The sequence below is a fragment of the Chelon labrosus genome (genome assembly GCF_963514085.1).
Source record: "Chelon labrosus genome assembly, chromosome: 2".
NCBI lineage: Eukaryota > Metazoa > Chordata > Actinopteri > Mugiliformes > Mugilidae > Chelon > Chelon labrosus.
Window position 1 is genome coordinate 15,238,394 of NC_140338.1, and position 20,558 is coordinate 15,258,951.

Genomic DNA, 20,558 nt, shown 5'->3' on the forward strand with positions numbered 1-20,558 from the left:
TGGATTGGTGGAAAAGTTGGAGTCGAGCCACAACGATGTGCATGTGAATGAGGTGAGCTTGTCGTAGTAATACGGGCCTGTTAAAGATGTACAGAATAAACCCAAAGCCTGCACAGACACGCACATTAATCATCAGTTTGAGTTTTCAATGTCTTCTGAGATCTTTTTCCGACACGTCAGGTCAGGTCACAACAAAACGCATTCCCACCAGGAGCCGCTGCCAAGGTTTTTCCTCAATGGATATGTAAGGGTGTGCGTGTGTCCGTGCGCGTTGTTAGGTGGGGGTAATGGGCGTGCCGCAGCATCAGTGTATGAAAGCCATGTGCCAGAGCGCGTAAAGCCATAAAGGAGCAGTTTTACGCACAGCATCACTTGTCATTTAGGGTGAGTTAGACTCAGTATGTGTGACTTTCTTGTATCTGCTATTCTTTAATATGGCCTCATTAACAGTTTCAGACATTACAACCGTTTTAATTGCACCTTTAATGTGCGCAGTGGCGTTCCCTAGTCGTAATACCCCTTTATTTGTGTTAAATTTATAATAAAGCAACGTTTTATATTCTCGTTTTAAACTGTTTTGAGTCCAGAATTTGGATCACCAGGTTTTGACTTTTGCCTTTTTCAATCGTCTTTTCAGGTTAAATATATTTTCTGCTAAAAGACGGTATGTTGCTGCTGAGGACCGTCTCTCTCTGGTTGCTGCTGGCTTTCCTCGGCCTGCAGGTCTCTCTTTCCTCTGGTGCACACGCTGCGGACAAGCTATCCAGGAGAGCGCAGAGGAGCGGCAAAAAGGGCGGTGCAGCGACCGGCAAAGGGAAGTTCTCCACGAAAAACAAGATGCAGTGCACGTGGAGCGCCAAGGAAATCGGGGATATAGTGAAGTTGTCGGTCGAATGCGAGAACCCAGAAGCGCGGATCAAAGGCGGGATCACCGACTTGAGCTGTGAATACGACGCCAGACCTCAGAGTTGTCCCGGATACCAGTCCGACCCCAGGGGCTTCTGGAGACAGGTGGGCCGCGCGCTCAGAAAGCTTCAAGGCAAGTTGTGCAGGGAGGTCCGCGCGCTGGTGAAGGCCGGCATGTGTAAGCGTGCGCCCCGAGACGCGCACTTCAAGCTGGGCATCTCCAGCTCCGTGGCCTCCGCCCAGTCCGGAGACCCGGAGATTCTGCCGCCCCGCCCCACCTCCTCCTCCTCCACCACCGCGACTGCCCCCTGCACGAAACGCGCAGACCACCGGAAAACCTCTGAGGAGTACTGCAGCAGCTCCTGGGCCAGTGTGTGCTCCTTCTTCTTCTCCATGCTGCAGAGTGAGGACTGCTAGCTCTAAGAGGACATGATCGGACTGAAAACAGGATTTATTTCAGGACTGACAGAGTTTGTTAAACAGCTTTTAGCACATCGTTCGTTTTTGTTAAGAGTTGGTTTCCAGTTGTGGCACGCCTGCATGTTTTAATAGACTCAGATGTGCTTATTTATCCAGAGTTTGAGGTCATTTATCAGCAGCAGTGGGAGGTAACCAGAGGTTTTCTCAAATGCTGTGCAGTTCTGTCTCTGGCAGCTGCAGAAACCATTCAGATGAATGAACATCTTTTCAAATTCAGTGAAAAACACGTGATCAAATGATAAAGTCTGATTTATTGTCACAAGATAATCAGCTCCACTCCATGTAATGCTGCTTACCCATTCAAATTACACAGATTTTGCTGTCGTTATTACTACAATTTGTTGTGAAATCTTCTATACTGAATGTTTTATTTTGACAATTCAACTTTTTTTTATAGACTTCCACATGAATCATACACATCAACACATATAAACAGAGATTTTTTATGCAGTCTGGACAGATTTGAACTGTATTGTGAGTATTTTAAGATCTTGCGATTGTAACTGTAAGCAAATGATCTGAATGCTTCTTCCACTTGTCATTAAGAAGAGTGGTACAGTATATATATATTTTTTCTACCTCTGGTTATCAGTCGACCATGAACAACATACAAAAACCACTGTATTTATGCACTGCGAATAAATATTTTCTACTTACGCACTCTTGTTTGTTGCCTTGTCAAATATGGTTTCTCCTTCAAAATAAGAGCATGTACACGGCAAAGCAAAAAAACCAAAACAACCTGTTCTCTCTAAGGTCTGTTCAACAATCCCTTTGGCATTTGAGTTTTTAATTATCCAGAATAAATCAGCCTCAGGACTAAGATCAGAATGAACCCTTAATTTTTGTTGTCAGTTTTGTGAATTACACCGCGGCCTTCCCACCCCTCGCTGGCGTGCCCTCAGGTTAAAGCACCGCACGCTCACAAAAGACTCAACTGGGGCATTTGTACATGGCGTCCAAATGTAAGGCTTGTTCCTCCAGTTTCCTGCAGCAGTCTCTAATTACTTTCTCAGCGATAGCAGCCAGCTGCATTGGCAGGATCTGTTTTTATGTAGGAAGATGAGTAGTAAAGTTGTGTGTGTGTGTGTGTGTATATATATATATGTAATGTCCCTGTACAAGTGCAGCCCCAGATGTGGATATTAATGCTTTCCTGTGTGCTCTCGACCTTCATCACCTCTGACCTGCTCTTTCTCCCCTCAGTCAGACACTTAAGCCGTCACAAGAGTCTTTTCCACCTTTTAACGTCCGCTCTCTTTGTTGGCACAAAAGGAACATATTGTTTTACAGACCCCTTCTCCACGGCTCTATGCATTCCAGCACCAGCGCACAGCCAGGGAGGAAGTAGTTAAAGATTAGAGGTCAGGGGTGAAGGAGGAAATGAGGATACCATCCAAAAGTCCAAAAGTCCAAAAGTCTGCGCAGTCCTCCCTATCTTTAGTCGTCACGCGTGGGTTTACAATGCTCATCATGTGGGCTCCGTCAGATCAAAAGAAGATCTGGGATGATGCATCCAAGGATCAGTTTAGGCCATACGTCAACATAAAAATAAATCTTTTAAACAACAGTCTTCTTTAAAAAGTTGAGGACAAATGTCAAGTTTAACGTATTCCAAATCAAACATCTCCAAGTTATGGTAATAATGTATGCTTAATACATCAACTGTATTATAATTTATTGAATATTGACTCTGGCTACTGAAAAGTCCCAGAATTTATCTAAACTGAAGCTGTATTTCTGTGCGTTTGTGGTTCTTCTACTGACAAAAAAAAAGACTGTAATGGAAATAAACAACTACAAAATAATCATTGAATTTGGTTGGGTGTGACTTCCAGTTAACAGCGTGCCAGTTTGCTTTACACACTCAAAGGTCAACAGGCACGATGAAAGGTGTTTAACACGCCTCGGAACAGATACCGGATTGTAGGATTAGGGACACATTTGCTCACGGTTGTGGGTGTGTGTGTGTAACTTCCTGCCCGTGTAGGCACCGGCTCCTTTGTACTGTGTGAGTTATATCATCACCACCATCACACACATTCACGAAACAACGATGGCACACAACGAGGTTTAATCCACCGACATAATCTTTTCTCTTTGGTCTGACTCTTTGTTAGGATTTCATTCTCTGGGAGGGTTTTGAAATTGTTGGCGCTGCAGTGCAGGTCAAGGGTTCACCATTCAGTTTTGTTGGCGGATGTTTCAGAAAAGACAGTTTTAAAGAAAGACGCTGCAGTTCTCTAGAAGATCTTATGTTAGGAGGTGTAACAAATCCAACTAGAGTCAGGGGTTATGTTTTCAGGATGTCTTGAAAACATGTATGTAAGATAAGACTTTACTGATCCCCAAGAATTCAGTCTGGTTCACTCTGTAAAAACATTTGTTTGCACTGTGTCTGTTTGCCAGTCAGATTAACTTTTGTTTCTACTTCCTGCTTCACCTTCAACCGTGGCGACTGAAACTTTTGCCGAAATTCCGCCGAAGACGAGTCATACACGTTTGTATCTCCGAACCTCCTCAGTTAACCTTTCCTCGATGTGTTCCATCTTTATTGACCCAAAACAATCAATTTGAAAACTGCGGAGATGGAGAAGCAGCCGGAAATACTAAAGCGGAAATGCGCTACTACCAAGCTGACCAATCACAGCTCTTGCGGTCTGCGTCACCACGGCGCATGGTTACATTTCTGGGGAGGTGCACGTCAGCTACGACGCTAGGGTCTGCCGTGGTCTCTGCGTCAACTTAACCAAAGTATAAACCGCCTATTAAAAACAAATATTGCACAGAAATGACATGAGTAAAAAAAATAGAAACTGAGATGTGTGCATTGCACTTGAGAAAAGACTGAAATTGCACAGAATAAAATGATAAATAAATGAGTACAGTTTCCTCGATATAGAGATATATTGTCCAGAGGACGTCTGCGGCCTTCAGTTGAGGAGGAAGCGTTCCTTCTTTCACTGTGGGTGCAGCAGTCTCTGGCTAAAGGAGACGGGACTTGTTCAGAACAGCTTGGCCAAAGTCCTCCTCTCACCCACCTGCTCCACTGAGCCCAGAGGACATTTTCTTTATCAGGGAAATTTATTTAAATTTGGCTCAAACGTTCACTTGTTCTCAAGAATGAATTGATTGAAAAATGGTGGTCAAAGGTCAAAGGTCACATTTTTTCTGCCTCAACTCAGCATGTGATGCAGAATATGACACAAATGTCAAATGCAGTCCCGGAGAGAGGGCTTTTCATATTTGAAAGACCACACTGATCTGCAAAAGCTCCACTAAATTGTATTGTATGTATTATAGTAATCTGGAGACACATAAGAGTAGATGGTAGCTTGATGGCAGCGGGTTTAGTTTAGTTGGGATATAACTTGACACATCACTTCTCTCAGACTCTACAAAGCAACCTTCAGATCCATCAGATATTACAGAGAAAGACCTTTTTAATCACATGTCGTGCAGTTTTCTTTGTCGTGTAAAGCCTCCGCACACAAGAGCCCTGTCGAGGTAGTGGATAATGTCTGAATCAGGTGAAGAAGCCCCGAGAGGAAACTCATTCTTGTCAAGAAAGATCGGCTCATCAGCGTCACATTTAGGCATGTGTGTCCTTATCCTGGGTGCGTGCCTCGTCTTGTTTCTTCCTCTCACCGGGGCAGGTAGCACCCGTGTTCAACAACCTAAAAAAAATAAACACCTGTGAAAACACCAGCTTTTGTCTCCCCTTCTCCTCTGAGCCTTAAAACAACCTTGTCAAAAAGTCCTTTGAAGGACACTTCCCAGCTCTTCAGATGAATCCATGGCTAAATACACTGAGGGCCCGGCTACGCAAATCTTCTCCCTGATGAATGAAACAGGTGCAAACGTGTCGTGGCCCAACGATTTGATTAGTTCCTCTTTTGATGCTGACATTCCTCTCTCAAGCATTTACTGAATGCTTCTAGACTTTGGCGCCAAAGCAGTGACTCTTTGCTAGTTTTGGAAGAAAACTGAAAAAGGGAAGAGTAATTTGCTACAGCAGCTTGAGCTGGATTTTCTACAAATCTATGACATTTTGAGAAACAGTTTGAAGCAGATTCTTAAAGGTGAACATCTTCAGGAGTTAGTCAGTTATCGGTTTGAGATAACTTTCATCACCAGATTACTCTTAAATCTACAGGTTTTTGAACTTTATGGCAGATCATCCAAGCAACTGAGAAAATCCTTATGATTTTTCTTAGAAAGCGACACTGGCAAGACACTGTTACTGTAATAAACCTGTTGTCATCAGTGTTTTTAGTTTGAAAATTAATAATCATACTAAAAATGCATATATTCCCTGCAGTTGGATGGCAAATAAAACACCACATTATTCACCCTGCAGGTCTGGGACCAGGCTGTATCTGTTATTAAAAGGCAACATGGTGCTATTATTATGACCACCTTCCTAATATTGTGTAGGTCTCCCTTGTGCCTCCAAAACAGCTGTGACTCATCAGAGAATGGATCATGGGCCTTCTGAGGGTGTCCTGTGGTGTCTGGAAACACAATGATGTTAGTGGGTTGAGGGGAGGGGCCTCTGTGGATCATCCCACAGATACTTGATCAATTTAGGATCTAGTGAATTTGGAGGTCAGGTCAACACCTTGTGCTGTTTTTCATGTTTTTTTTTAGTTGTTCCTAAAGTGTTTTTGTGTGTGTGACTGTGTCAGGCTGCATCCTGCTGGGGATGGCTGCTCCCATCAAGGAGTGTCATTGCTATGGGGTGGGGATGCCTGGCCTGGTCTAGGTGGGTGGTACATGTCTAAGTAACATAAACTTGAATGAATGCCAGGTCCAAAAGTGTCCCAGCAGAACATTGAATTGTCACAAGATGGTCAATGGTATTTACTTGTCCTGTCAGTGGTTTTAATGTTGTGGCTGATCGGTGTATACTGAGCTGTGAAACATGTTACAGTATGCCAAGTTTGTTGAACTCAAACATTCCTAGAGATACATTATAGTCTGATCAAAGAAAATAAGTCACATTTGTCAAAGTGAAATTAAATCATAATAACGAGCCGCCTCTCCAAATAGTTAGTAATTATCTTTTAACTGACAATAAATCAGGTAATTGTTTCAGCTTTTTTATTGCAAAGACATCAGGTGTTACATGCAGAAGGACATTTGGTGGTCACCAGACAAACACGCAGCATAAAGTTTAATTTATGGCAAGAAGTTGAATCCACACTTCATCCACTGTTTTGCTTCTGTTCACTGTTCAGATTAACCAGTTAATAATAATCCTTCCTGGAAAACAGACTTCCCGTCAGTGTCATTGTGAACTGCTGTTTGTAGTTAGGGAGCCTCAGTGTGGTGGAGGAGAGGAGGGGCGGGGGGGGGGGGGGGGGCGCCGCATGCTGGGAAGAAAAAAAATAAAAAAATCATCAAAACATAACTCAACGCTCCACTAAGTACCCAAGATCTGACCTACAAAGCTGAGTGAACACATGCCCACCCACAGACTCCCACACCCAAAAACACGCGAGGCAGCGACGTGGGAGGAGTCGGTGGCATTGTTCTTCCCGTGGCTCGAGGTGGTCTGACCCCACGCCCTGCTGTTGGGACCTCATTATTGGCTGCCCGTTTCTGTGGCAACAATCATCGGCAACCGCTTCCGTGAAAAGAATAACAGAAAGCAGCGTAACGTGATCTGAGGTGACCCTTCAGTTCAGTCCAACACAAGACACAAAGAAAAAACATTTTCCTTTGGAACTTTTTCACGGGTAACAGTTACTTCGAGCTCCTCTGCAGGTGTTGATTCAAAGTGAAGGACAATACAAAAGGATGAACCAAGCAACCGTTCAGAGCTTGTGGTGCAACGGATGCAAAGAGGAGTGACAGCCATAACCTTTTGATGAGGCCTCCTCACCAGTAAATAATCTGCAGAGCCTGCAGTAGTGAAAGTTTCATGTGATGATAACAGCAGAGGAGGAATGTCATCTTTACAAACAGATTACATTTAGATTATACGTGATTATAGATAAATAACTAGACCTGCTTCCAAACAATTAATAGTTTTTAAATATCCTCCTGAGACTAGCTTTTGTTTGGTATGCATTTTTAATTTCTCCAAGGTATTTGGTAGTATAAAATCTAAGCATCATCTTTGAACAGGTTTATTTTGGAAAAAAAAAAAATGTCCTCATATGTGGACACAGGGATTATTTCACTGTATATCATAATAAAGTCACCAATGTGTAATAAAATATAAAACTTTATTTTAATGCTTGAACATTGTTGTGTAAAACCAGAATTGCAAACAATGAAATCCCAAAGTCCTCAAATGAGTACTTGCTAATTAGTGAGGTTGTATCAAACTAGAAAAGTTAATAAGCATAAATAAACAAGTTTCAACTGTAGAATTTGATGAGGCTTTTTACCTCGTACAGTTTTGTACCGTGATCAGCTGTAGAATGAATCCACTGAAATGCCTGCAATCATGATTTTACACCGACAAGTGTATTAACCCTTTACTATCACTAGATGTGTCCACTTATGAGGACAACAGGTCTAAATGAAGCAGAATGCAGAATAAGCTGCCAAACCTAAAACTTAATGCCCCGTTGAGGACGTGGCGTCTGTTCTCCTGTAACATCGGAACATGCTAAGTCATTAACTACTATTGCTAGCTAGCTATTAAAGATAAATGTCATGGTAAAAAACACTAATGGCTGTTTGGTGATAGAAGTTACCATGGTTGAACACATGGACTCTAATCTGGCCTTGAAATAGTCTTGTAATCCTAGAGGTGCACTTACTTTTGCACTTCTTAGATATGTAATATTGGCTCACTTTCCTGAATAAACAAACACAAAAGCACAATATTTCTGCTTCTTTTCTTTCTTTTTGATTGGGTTCTCTTTGTCCACTGTCAGGACTCTGTTTTGTATTTTGAACCTTTTCTTTTATGCAGAAATGTATGTATATTTTTCAGCAACACTGTATGTAGTAGAACAAATGAGAATACTCAAGTGAATTATATTACTGTACTTACTTGTAATAAATGTTCTTAGTTACCTTCCAACTGATACTCAGTGCGTCCTAAACACTGAGAACTGATACTACAGCACTTGTTACCAAGTCATTTTATCGATGTGACCCTAAATTGATGCTTGAGTTCTTTTACATTTGTGTGAAACACCTGGTAGTCTGTTGTTTTTATCCAGGGATCATTTTGAAATACATAATTTAAGCCTGTTGTCTTGTGTATGAGGAGGCAATACTGAAGTGCAAGTAGCAATACAACAATGACTACACTGACTGCAGATGCTTGTTGTATATATTTCTGTGAAGAAGCTTTGTTGTATAAAATATGATCAAGCTAATCATATTTTGCATCAATTTTGCAGTGTTAATATCCGTTAAATCTGTCAGTTTAATGTACTTGTTTAAAAGGAACAATTAAACTATTTCTCCCCCAAAAAGCAGTGTGGTGTAAGTCTAGACCAGGGGTGTCAAACGTATGGCCCGAGGGCCAAAACCAGCCAGCCAGAGGGTCTAACCTGGCCTGTGGCACGAATCTGCAAAGACTTAAACTGCAGTTTTTCAATTAAAGTAACTGCTTTTCCTACTTTGTCCACTCTTTTAATAAGAGTTGCAGACAGAACACAACACACAGAACAGCAGAAATCAAAGTGGGCTGTTGTGTGGCCCCTGAACTAAAATGAGTGTAAGGCTGAGTAGTGACTGCCCTCCTCAGTTATGAAGTTCATAACTCTAGTGATCAGCTCTACCTCCATCTCGTGGGCACGAGACGCTGGTGCATGTGCAGCAGAAAGTAATTAGAACGGAAAAGAAACATTCAGCGTTGACCTTCATGAACTGAAACCTTTATTGCATATGTTGGTTTTGCCATACAAAGTGCAAACAAAACAAGTCCAATATTTTCGCATTATATATGATGAAAGAAGACATTAGTGGACCAAAAGTTGCATATATGTGGACAAAATGTTAGCTACCCTTCAAAGACAAATATTTGGAATCATAGTTTAAAGGACCCGACAGGGGGGGGGGTCGTCTCTCTCATGCGACACAGTTTGGCCGCAGGGACGAGGCACTTCAGGTGTGGTTCCTATGGCTGAGCGTTGCCACGGTTACGCATCATCTCCGCCACAGAGCAGCAGCAAGGCTTTACGGTAGTCGCCACTGGTATCTCCCTGTAACAAACACACAGACGATAATACGTTACGAGAGAGGTTTCTTCGCGAGCGGATGTCGACCAGCTTAAGTGTGTATTCGGTGCGTGTACCTTGATCATTGAAAACAGAGAGCAGGCAAACATCTTTCTGAACTCAACCCTGATGTCCAGCATGTCCACTTCACTACGAGTCACCATCACTCTGATCAAGGTTTCATCGTCAGTGCCTCCACCCTGACACAAAGACGTAAAAAAAAAGAATATAAATGAAATAAAATTAAGACTCAGCACCTGAATACAAGGCCCACAGTGAGGAGTATAGATATACTGTACAGCCTAATGTCCTTTTAAAGTGTTGTTACAACCAATATGATGATTATGTGTGAAGCCTACATGTGGGTAAACATTCACATAACCTCACTTCTCTTTCTTACCTTCATGGCGCGGTACAGGGTCTCAGCAAAGTAGGCTGGGACGCTCCTGGCACACTTCACTTTACAAGAAAATACAAAGAATGATTGAAACATGGTCCATAAAGGTTAAGAGACAGCTCATGATAGAAAAAATCCACAGAAAGGAGTTATTAAGTTTTCGTACCCACGGCGAGAAGCAGGTCTTCAAGGTTTCCAGACGTTTCCCTCTTGATACTCTCCTCAATCTCGTATCCAGACAGCTTCATGTAAGCGGCAAAAACTGAAAAGCACGCGGTCAAGTCAGACAAAGATTGTTTCCACAGACAAACACAGATTCTTTAACAGGAAGAAACGACTGAGCAAATGCAGCAGCTAACACCGAATAACTGGTCTAAATAGTCTGGTGACGGAGAATCTCAAAAATCGCACGAGAAGACTTATTCTCTCAATGTTCTTTAAAACAAAACAAACACGGATAGCAAACAGCTGCTTGGTCCGTTTATACGCATTTTTACCTAAAAATATCAAAATAACACGTAAAGCAGCTCAAAGTTTGGCTCAGTGCCTGTACAAAAAGGGCTGTGCCCGACTGTAAAGCACACAGAGGTGAACTTCAGGTGATCTAAAGGTGATCTAAATTTCTGGTAAAGCCAGTACTTGCATTTCCTCCTAGAAGGAACCTGGTTCCCACCTCCAAACACACACATACACACCTCTCCTAAGATGTTCGGCACTGCGGTTGCCCAAGATGGTAACAAACGACTGTTCATCGGTGCCAAACTTTGACTCTCCTGCCTTGAAGAGGTCCTACAAGCACAAAAAGAAACAACACATACCATGTAAATGTACTGTACATATATTACAAAGACATGACCGGATCTTTGAGGTGCACTTGACACAGTGCCCCACGACCTGGAACAACTCTACACACACATGTTATGACTCCCTCTCCACTAGAGGGAGTCATAACATCATGACAGATCAGCTGGACCAACTACTGAACAGGAGACAGTCACGTCCCCAGACAAAAAGACAAAGAAGTCATTGATAGTGAAGAACAGAAACGTTTATAGACTCACCTGAGCATCGCCCGCAATGGTCCCCTCCTGGATGCCCCTCTGCCTGTTTCCCTGAGAAGAGACAGAACAGTTTTGTTAAGAGAGAAGAGAAGAGAAGATAAGAGAAGAGAAGAGAGGAGACTAATTTACCTGAAGCAGAATAACCAGAAGCCTCTGGAAGTGTCCTGAAGTGTCCCCACATATATCCTTCTCCAGGTCGTCATCGTACTCTGAGGGAAACACAAAACACTCACTCACTCATGTTCCTGTGACGTTTTTTACCATGTTTACTCTTAACCTTGAATAGAATCAAGTCTAACTCCTGTTTTACTTTTATATATTTATTGTTCGACCCTAAACTGAATGAAACAATAACTTCAAAATAAAAGATTTTTGAGTTTACATTCAGCGTTACCAAAGTTATCAAACCAAACTGTGTGAATCTCTTTCCTCATTACACATATTAAATTGCCAGCCAGTTTGTTTTTGGCCCTATCATCCAGTCCTAATAATGCATGTGTGGCATGTCTGTGCATGTGTTACCCTTTTTATAAGCGGCGACGATGGCCTTCACCTCCTGACATGTTCTGGAGGCGAGTATCTCCACCAGAACCTTCTCGGTTGTTCCTGCCCCCTACAGGTAAAAGTGGGAAATGTCGCAGTTGCTTTGTATGTGTGTGATCACTAATCACATTGATGTTGTCATATCTGTTAACTATAGCCCCTACCTTGATGGCATCACGGAGCAATGTCACGTCATATTTAAGGGGTGGAGTCATCAGAGCGATGATCAGCGTCTCAAAATTGCCACCCAGCTCTCCTTTCAGGTCATTTATCAGATCCTGTCACAAAGATACCCTTTAATTAGCTCCGATGTAGGATAAAACCCGGGCGTGGCTTCCATGTAACGTGATGCACTTGAAATGAAATGGTTGTGTGTAGCCCTCGTACATACAGCAGGATATATAGATTTTCTCATGATGATTTGGATTGTTTTGAGCTATCAAGAAGGAGCTTGTAAGATCATCAGCTTCCTGCTGGTTGCCTCACAAGAGGGGTGTACAGGTGTGTGAGGAGGCAGAATTTGAACTTTTCCATTATGCAAACTCTGAATATATACTATTTGTAGCCAAATATTGAATGGATGCAAATTTACTCAACTCCCTTGTTCTTCTCAGTTGGCAATAATACTGTCAGCGCACAGTTTTCCCACACGTTTCTAGTTTTGATTAGTTAAACATCATGCAAAATACACTTTCATCCCAGCTGTTCCTCGTCTTTACGCTAAGCTAAGCTAACTGGTTATCACACAGTTATTTTATTATTAAAAGGAGGTATTAGCCAATAGCGTGGCAGCTAATGATCAGAAAGATGCATTTGGGCCTTTCTGCCGTATTAGGAGGTTGGTGATTTAGTCATCAGAGGGCATGTTTTTGGTTTAGGGCTTTCTATTTGTGCCGTGTACCAGAAAAAAACTCTACTAACAACGCACCAGCTTTCAATTTCAAGTTCAGAACAACATGAGAGTGAGTCCTCAGGTGGTCAAATGATTTATCAGTAAGAAAATTATTAAGATGATTAAAGCAGTTTTAAGATGATCATGTTTTAGTGATCAAAGCATAAAGATATTAGTACATTATATCATTATTTTGATTTTAGAACCACTGTCTAGGATTAGTTATAACTAATATAAGTTCAGGAACAAGAGCACACATAACCCTATCTCTCTCGGTTTGTCTCAGTTCTCAACCTCCACCATCCCCATCCTTGTCTTTTCTTTTCTTTTCTTTTCTTCAAAGTGTCAGTACAGGAACCATAGGGACAAGGAGCCCTGGGTTCCTCTACCAACATCCATCTACACATTAAGCCCCTCTCATCCCTCCATCCATCTCCTTTCAACTCCTGTCTACCAATAAACTTCCTTGCATCAACTAAGGCGTGATCTTTGTCAGTGAAACGGGTTAAATGCAGCGTGATTCAATCAGAAGGAAAACATGATGGCTTTCAGTGAGGCTGTTTGGACCAGGTATAAACATTAGTCCTTGTGCTTTGATTAGACACATGGTTTAACATCTGGTAAAGAGTCAGTTGTACCTTTCCAAACAGAGTTTTGTAGGCGGCCTTGATCTCCTGCCTTTGGCTGTTGCTGCGAGACGTCAGCAGCTGCAAGATGGCATCCTCATCGGTCCCTGTGACAACGAGCACCATGGTTACAGCCAAGCTGTGTTTGCTTGTAACAGTTGTCACGTGGCATACACATTACACAACAATGAGTATACTCTGTCTAGGTGGTATCTTGGTTACATCTATCTAACCCACGTAATTACAGCCTTCAGTCGAAGTCAGCAGATGTGTTGGCTCAAGTTTCACTTCATGAGTTTGTGAGTCACTGTTGTCTCGGCGGAGCGTCACGCCAGCACCAGGGATTACTACAGCGAAGAGGAAGCCCCCAAGAAACGCTCTCTGATTGGTCTGCCGTGAGTTGTACTACACACTGACTCACCTTCAACCTATCAGATGTCACTGTGTGCACACGAGCATCTTACCCAATCCTTTCATAGCCTTGTGCAGGACCTCAGCATCAGCATTGGCGTGGAAGTCACATTTGGATTTTACGATTCCTCTGCCGGCCTGCAACACGGAACATGTGGTCAGGAGAAGGATCCTATTTTAAGTGTATTTTCCAAAGTTACACGTCTCCTGTCTAAAATTCCTATTTCTGTTCCAGCTGTAACCACAGAGACGCCGACAAATAGACAGTGCAGCAAAAAAATATTGCAGACAGGACTACTGGTTGAGAAGAGATATTAACACAACTTAGGGACAAAGCTTTGGCATTTTCATAGTTAACTGCTGCTGTACTCAGGAAACAGATGTAAACAGTACTTAAGTATCACGTGTGCATGTTACTCTAAACACAGCGAGATGAATTACGCTGAATGGGTCCCACAATGAGGGAACATCTTCTGAAATAATCAAGAACAGCTGTCTGTAGCAGATACCGACTGAATACTGATGCTTAATCATCCGCAGCGTCTCTTCGCTGCTGACCATATATTAATATTGCAGATTCTTCAGGTTTGTTGCCATCAAATAAAGCGTACGTGATTATAAAATTGAAGACGTCACTGTAGTATTGTAGCCATATAATAATTGTAAGATATTCTTTATAACTCCTTGAAGTATTTCAGAAAACATGTGACTGAATGAGATGTCTAAATACTGTAAATATTGAATGCCAAATCTGTTATGTGCCTCACTTTCTTTCTAAAATGTTACCTGCCTCCCCCCCTTTAATAAGCATGGTTCATAACCTTCCTCCAATACCCCTGTCTCAATCTTTAGATTCATGCTTACGTGCAAATAAAACATTGTATCGCTGACTTGTTTTGCTCTCTTGTTAAAATGTCCATCCCCTCCATGATGCACTCAATGAACTTTCAGCTTAGCAAAAAACAAAAACATGCAGATGTGCACACAAGCTTAAATCCTGTGAATTCCCTTCCCATTTGTTCAAACGTGACGGATGTAGTGACATAAAACGATCATTTTCAGTTTAATAATTTCTCTAGGCGCGGAAAAGGGTGCAGACTGATCGATGCTGAAGTCATCAGGAACGTGATAGCAATGAATAAACATTAACTTTCAAATCGATTCTCGTCTCACTGTGTCATTCCAGACACTCCCTCCAGCTGTGACACATTAACAGTAACATAACTTCTCATTTCAGAGGGAGGACAGGGGTTTGAAGTGGAAAACCACCGGAATGTTTCTGGAATTCTGACCCTGGAAATCTGGGAGAAAAAAGAGGGACGCCGGGGAAAAAAAACAAAAAACAGGTCGCTCCTAACAACCGGGATCCTGTTCCTGCAGGAAGGAATGCCAAAGACGTCCACGAGCTTTCCGTTTTCGTAAACACCCTCAGCACCGCAAGCTGAATGAAAATCGAATCAGAGCGCAGATGGCCGCTCTGACAAACAGCTGAACAAGGAGATATTATGACGCCAGCGCGATGCAGAGAATTCTCCCTGGAATGTTTGACACAGGTTTAGTTTGATAAGAGGGGTCCCCACGGCGGAGCGAGCTCAGACATGACCCTAGGTAGGCGGGACCCCCGAGGGAGGTATGCTGACCCTGCGCGAGTAAACAGAGGCCGTGACAGGTGCTATCTCCTCTTCGTAGTAGATCATTTCCCTCCAACATTTTATGGTCTGTGGTTGCCATGGAGACTGTACACAATGCATGTAGTCAGTTTCACTAAGGGAAGTCGGCCATCGTAGAGTCGTATAACCCGTTTTATTGTACTATTAGTGATGCGCTTGGATGTGAACATTACTACAAGCCAGTAATGACACTAAAAGGGGAATTCAATTCATAAATTTAATTTAAACAAAGTTAATTTCGAATTTCGAAATAGTGCTGGCTTGTAATTTTAAATAAAAGCCAGCAGCATTTACTTAGTTCATTTAGATTGCAGGTTTAATCGTCGTATCTCATCACTGTAGATCTGTTAGGGTTTCTCAGTTGGACAGGGCCTCTCTAAATGTGTTTTGCCTGGGATCTTGGCACAAGGGATCGTAACATCTAACCCTGCGTATTAACAAAATGAATAAATTAAGTTGTGCGGCATGTGTGAAGTCATCCCTTTGTTTGGTTAACAGACGGACGTTTGGCCTCAAGTAGAACAAGTTGAAAACACAATATTGACATTAGCATATATGAGTTGCAAATAGTTGCTCATTGTGCACGTGTGCGTTCAGCCTGAAGCCTGGAGGTGTGTTTCTCCTGACAAATGTCACGCCCAATATTTGGTCTGTCCATCTCCATCACATCCTGAGGAACATGTCTGGCTTAAGGGTTACTGTTTCACCGATGTAATTTTCGAATTACGGCAGGTGCAGGACATCTCCCGTCTCCCTAGTTTACAGCAGCCTTCTTTGTATGCGGCTAAAAACAAACCACAGGGTCTGTGTTCATCGTGGCAAATGAGCAGGTGTGGTTCATTAATGTCTTTTTTATAGTTTTTGGATAAGAGTGGAAGTCTATAGCACAGAGTATTAACACTGTACACACCAGGCTATGGAAACATGCACAATACTCCGCAGTAAAGACCTCACGAAACTTTATGGGAGTAGTACACACCAGAGCTACACAGCTTCAATTTATGGCCACAGTATAAGCTGTCAAACTACAACATCCTCACGGCTTTTTACTGCTCAGGATTTAATCAGCTCTGTTTATTGTTAACACACTAACTCCACCCAGACCAAGAGGAAACGAACTGATTCCCCTTTAAGAGAGGGAGGGCGGCTTTGAAACTCCAGGCCAGACGTTGAAATATGTGTATTAAACAGACGGAGCGAGGTTTAGAGACACAGAGACCCACCCGAATGGAGCGGAGCCTGCATGAGTCATGCACCAAACTTCCCCAAATGAAACCTCTCTGCAGAGCCCCGTCTGCGTGCGCCCACACACACAAAGACACGGATAAACTGGTGAAACTTTTAGGTTTTCAAGAGTGAAAGTGTTCACTGGCCAGAGTCTGTGTCGAAATGCATTTGATCACAAGATCAAACTGCTGAACTCTGCAGTTACTTTTCTCTACTTTAAACTGATGCACTTACATCTTCATTTACTGAAGAAACTTGCCTCATATGCTGAACAGAGACTAAAATGAGGATCTACAGTGTTTCAGTAGCTAATAAAACTTTAACAGCACAGAGATGATCATTATATAATGTGAGCTCAAGTGGGCGTTGTCCTGGAGTTCGAGGGGCTAAAAAAACAATGAGTCATACATTTGCATAAATAACGGATTTATATCTATACATGAGTAAAAAAAAACCTGCTTTGATCCATTTAGTATAAAACTGTGCTTCTTTGAGAGCTGAGATATGAACGTGACTCACCATTTTGACAGTGTTGGAGTTTTTTCTTTCCAAAACCAGTAAGAAGAAGAAGGTCTGTAAATGAAACAAGGAAACGTTATTCAGCAATGAGAGAAGACAAACAGTTCATTTTATATTACTTAAAAACAAACATAGCTTTTTTAATCAAGCCCTGCTCTATCTACTCCTGACTGAAGTCCACAGTAGCTGGAAGTCAAACTTCCCTGAATTAGATGTCCCTCTTTTGTCCCCAGGTGGAGCCTCTCTCTCCTCTCGCCTGGCGGATGCGGCTGTCCTATAAGTCAGCTATAAGTCTGTCACTTGAAGACGGACTTACCGGTGAGTTGCAGCTGTCTGGCGAAGCTCAGCGGTCAGGGAGCGAGAGCCGGCAGTGAAGAGAAGACTGGAGCAGCAGCCCACTTATACAAACTCTCCGGAGTGCGCGTGATTGTGCGGTGGGGGACGCGCGTAAAAGGACCACACCTAAATGAGCAGGGATTCAAGCCACGCCCATCTCCTGAAGCACTGTGGGAAATGTTGTTTTGGACGTCCTAGAGATGATATGGGCCCTAACGTGGAGTCAAAAACAAGAGGAAGAGTTAAAATAAATGAATAAATTAAGTTGTGTGGCATGTGTGAAGTAATCCTTTTGTTTGGTTAACTGACGGACGTTTGGCCACAAGTGGAATAAGTTGAAAACACAATATTGACATTAGAATATTAATAGAGTTATGAAGAACAGCATGTTTGCAAGTAGTTGCCCATTTTGCACGTATGGGTTCATTTAGCCTGGAGTTGTGTTTCTCCTGACAAATGTCACGTCCAATATTTGGTCTGTTTTCATTTCTGTCACACCCTGTGGAACATGTCTGGGTCAAGGGTTACTGTTTTACCAGAGTAATTTGCAAATTAAAGCATGTGCAGGACATTTCCCGGACCACAGGTGTGTCCCAATCCTTTTGATGAGTTGATGGGAGAAGGTGATATCATGTTGCGTGGTGAAAATTGCATGAAATATAGGGGCACAAGCACAATAGTTTCTATTTTAGTCCGTCGATTGTTTGGTGCTGGACGTATAACCAAAGATGACAGATGCTATAAAAAAACTCCCTGTATCCAAAGGAAAACTGCACGCAGACCTCTGTTAAATACTGGTCAGTGGAGCTTTAGATGTCAGTGAGAGTGCCCTGCTGACACACAAATATTGCTATGCGATTTAAGAAACTCGTCTGTCATGAGATTGTTTCCCAACTTAGGTCAAAGAATTATCAAGGTAACCAAGCATTGTCCAAGAAATGTGAGAAATATAGAGTTTGAGAATTGTTTATCTCGACAGAAACACGCGAGAGTGCAGCACCTCGGGGTGTATTTGTTAAAGCTGGAGCATACAGTATCGCCCAACACATGATGTTTGCTCCTGAGAAAATTGAGGACATGATAATGTTGCTCCTCCATATGTAAACAGAGACTGTCAATTTGGAGTCATTCCTTTCCAAATTTATGGACTTTAGCTGCCATGGAGACATAATGTAGATATTATATTTAAAGAGTTAATGTTTGAAAGTGGGTTTTCCATTAATGACAATGTTTAATCATTCATTCATCTTCTGTAACCGCTTGTCCTGTGAAGGGCCGCGGGGGGGCTGGAACCCATCCCAGCTGTCATCGGGCCAGAGGCGAGGTACACCCTGGACAGGTCGCCAGTCTATCGCAGGGCTAACACAGAGAGACAGACAACCACTCACACTCACATGCACACCTACTGTTTAATCAGTTTAATCAATATATTTCATTTATTTTTTTATTTTTTGACTGTTGGTCAAATAATTCAGCCACGGCTGGAGACACCAGGTATTGACGGAGACTGACCCCGAAGCTGTTATCACCGGGACAAAATCCATTAGATTAAGAACGTCCCCACAGAAATATGCGGATTCGATTTGCATTGTTTTCACCATGAATGAAATTTGTTCTTCTCCGGCATTTTGGGAATTTTCATGCCGCGTCAATATGTCACCAAGTGAGCTGAGAGAAAGAGAACAATTTAAACAGACGGACTAAACACACAAAGAAAGACAGAGATAAGGAGACAGACATTGTGCTCTGTCGATATTAATGTTGTATTTTGACATCACTTCCAAATATAGACAGTGAAGGCTGTTATTATAAGTTTATCAAATAAAACATAATTTTAATCTTGAAAACTGCAGTTTAATGAAAAAAAAATACTTTTTGTCAGTGTACAGTTCTGCTTCAACATTTTTGCACCCCTACATTTCTGCATAAAATGACTCAAAACATCGGTGGACTTTCACACGAGTCCTGACAGTAGACAAAGAGAACCCAGTCAAACACATGAAACAGAAATATTATACCTTTGTATTTATTTATTCAGGAAAAATGAGCCAATATTACATATTTGTGAGGTGAGACTCAGAAAAAAATAGAGAGAGATTTGTTCCTGTCTGATCTTCACAACACATCTTTGCGAACGTGTACGATGGCACGGACAGAGGAGCTTTCTGAGGACCTAAAAGAAGATTTTGCTGCTGATCATCCAGCTGGAAAAGCATCTCTAAAGAGTTTGGAATCCACAACTCCACAGTCAGACAGATTACGATCAGGAGAACGCCGAGCAAACCATGGTGTGCATGGAAGAGTGCCCATCTGCACTTTGATCAGCATCATGTGGACACGTCAGAAGACTGTTGGGAAAATGTTTTGAGCACAAAAGAGACCAAAGTATAATCGTTTGGTTGAAATGAAAGGCTCATATCTGGACATGACTGTATTCCAGTATCAGAACCTCATCTCATCCTTGAAGCATGGGAGTGGTTGTGCGTGGGTCTGTTTTGCTGCATCTGTGCCAGGACAGTTTGTCAACACTGATGATGGGCCAGTGAATTCTGAATTATGGCAGCGAATTATAAAAGAAAACATCAGGACATCTATCCAGGAACTGAAACTTAAGAGAAACTCTGTCACGCAACAAGACAAACGAAGCCAAGCTCACAAATCGTTCTAGTAAAGACTGTCTCAAGAAGAACATAATTAATGTTTTGGAATGACTAAATCAAAGTCCTGGCCTTGACTAAACCTGAAGCAAACAGTTGATGTGAGTAAACCCACCATCATCTCAGAACATGAAAAGGTTCTGTACCGAAGAATGGGCTACGATTCCTCCCATCCGCTGTAGACGACTGAGCAGTAGTTACAGAGACGTTTAGTTGCTGTTGTTGCTGCACAAGGTGGTCACACCAGGTACTGAAATCAAGGGGTTCACTTACTTCTGCACCTTACAGATATGAACAAATGATTCATTTTCTTGAATAAACTAATGCACGGAACATAACATTTCTGTTTCCTTTGTTTGATTGGGTTCTGTTTTGTCTAATGTCAGGACTTGTCTGAAATTATCTGATAAGGTGATCACAGGGGAATTTTACCCCGCTCGGCAGATGAGTATGAAAGCATCCAACAGGTTTCAAATTTGCATACACATCAGGTTGTGTCCTGTAATGGTTATTACCCTTTTCTGACACTAAATGGCAGAAAAGGTGATTGGAGGAAGATTGATTATGTGACTGAAAGCTTTTAACTCTGCTGTAATTAGAGTTTTATTATGTTGAGCTATGTTCAGTAAACACTTACTTGTACT

The 20,558-nt window shown here is 42.2% G+C and overlaps 2 protein-coding genes across 2 annotated transcripts; one reads left to right on the forward strand and one right to left on the reverse strand.

Annotated features, from left to right (window-relative positions):
- Positions 1-353: 353 nt before the first annotated feature.
- LOC311508540 (fibroblast growth factor-binding protein 1-like) lies at positions 354-2,668 on the forward strand. Its single transcript, XM_084573347.1, has 2 exons — positions 354-384; positions 638-2,668. Exon 2 carries the CDS (start codon positions 667-669, stop codon positions 1,321-1,323), a length of 657 nt encoding a protein of 218 aa, XP_084429473.1. The 5' UTR covers positions 354-384; positions 638-666; the 3' UTR covers positions 1,324-2,668.
- A 6,543-nt stretch (positions 2,669-9,211) lies between these two features.
- Positions 9,212-17,359, reverse strand: anxa5b (annexin A5b). The gene is made up of 13 exons (XM_084573301.1): positions 17,238-17,359; positions 16,922-16,975; positions 13,559-13,643; positions 13,107-13,201; positions 11,741-11,854; positions 11,556-11,646; positions 11,163-11,242; positions 11,034-11,084; positions 10,668-10,761; positions 10,139-10,234; positions 9,976-10,034; positions 9,653-9,775; positions 9,212-9,560 (listed from the first exon to the last, which is right to left on the reverse strand). The coding sequence occupies exons 2-13, from the start codon at positions 16,922-16,924 to the stop codon at positions 9,498-9,500; spliced, it is 954 nt and encodes a 317-aa protein (XP_084429427.1). The 5' UTR covers positions 16,925-16,975; positions 17,238-17,359; the 3' UTR covers positions 9,212-9,497.
- Between the last annotated feature and the right edge of the window lie 3,199 nt (positions 17,360-20,558).

Coding starts and splice junctions, on each gene's coding strand:
- LOC311508540 (XM_084573347.1), top strand. CDS start 667: ATGTTGCTGCTGAGGACCGTCTCTCTCTGGTTGCTGCTGGCTTTCCTC.
- anxa5b (XM_084573301.1), bottom strand. Junction 11,647..11,740: donor TGCTCCGTGATGCCATCAAG/GTAGGGGCTATA, acceptor TTTTACCTGTAG/GGGGCAGGAACAACCGAGAA. Junction 10,235..10,667: donor TGCCGAACATCTTAGGAGAG/GTGTGTATGTGT, acceptor CGTGCTTTTCAG/TTTTTGCCGCTTACATGAAG.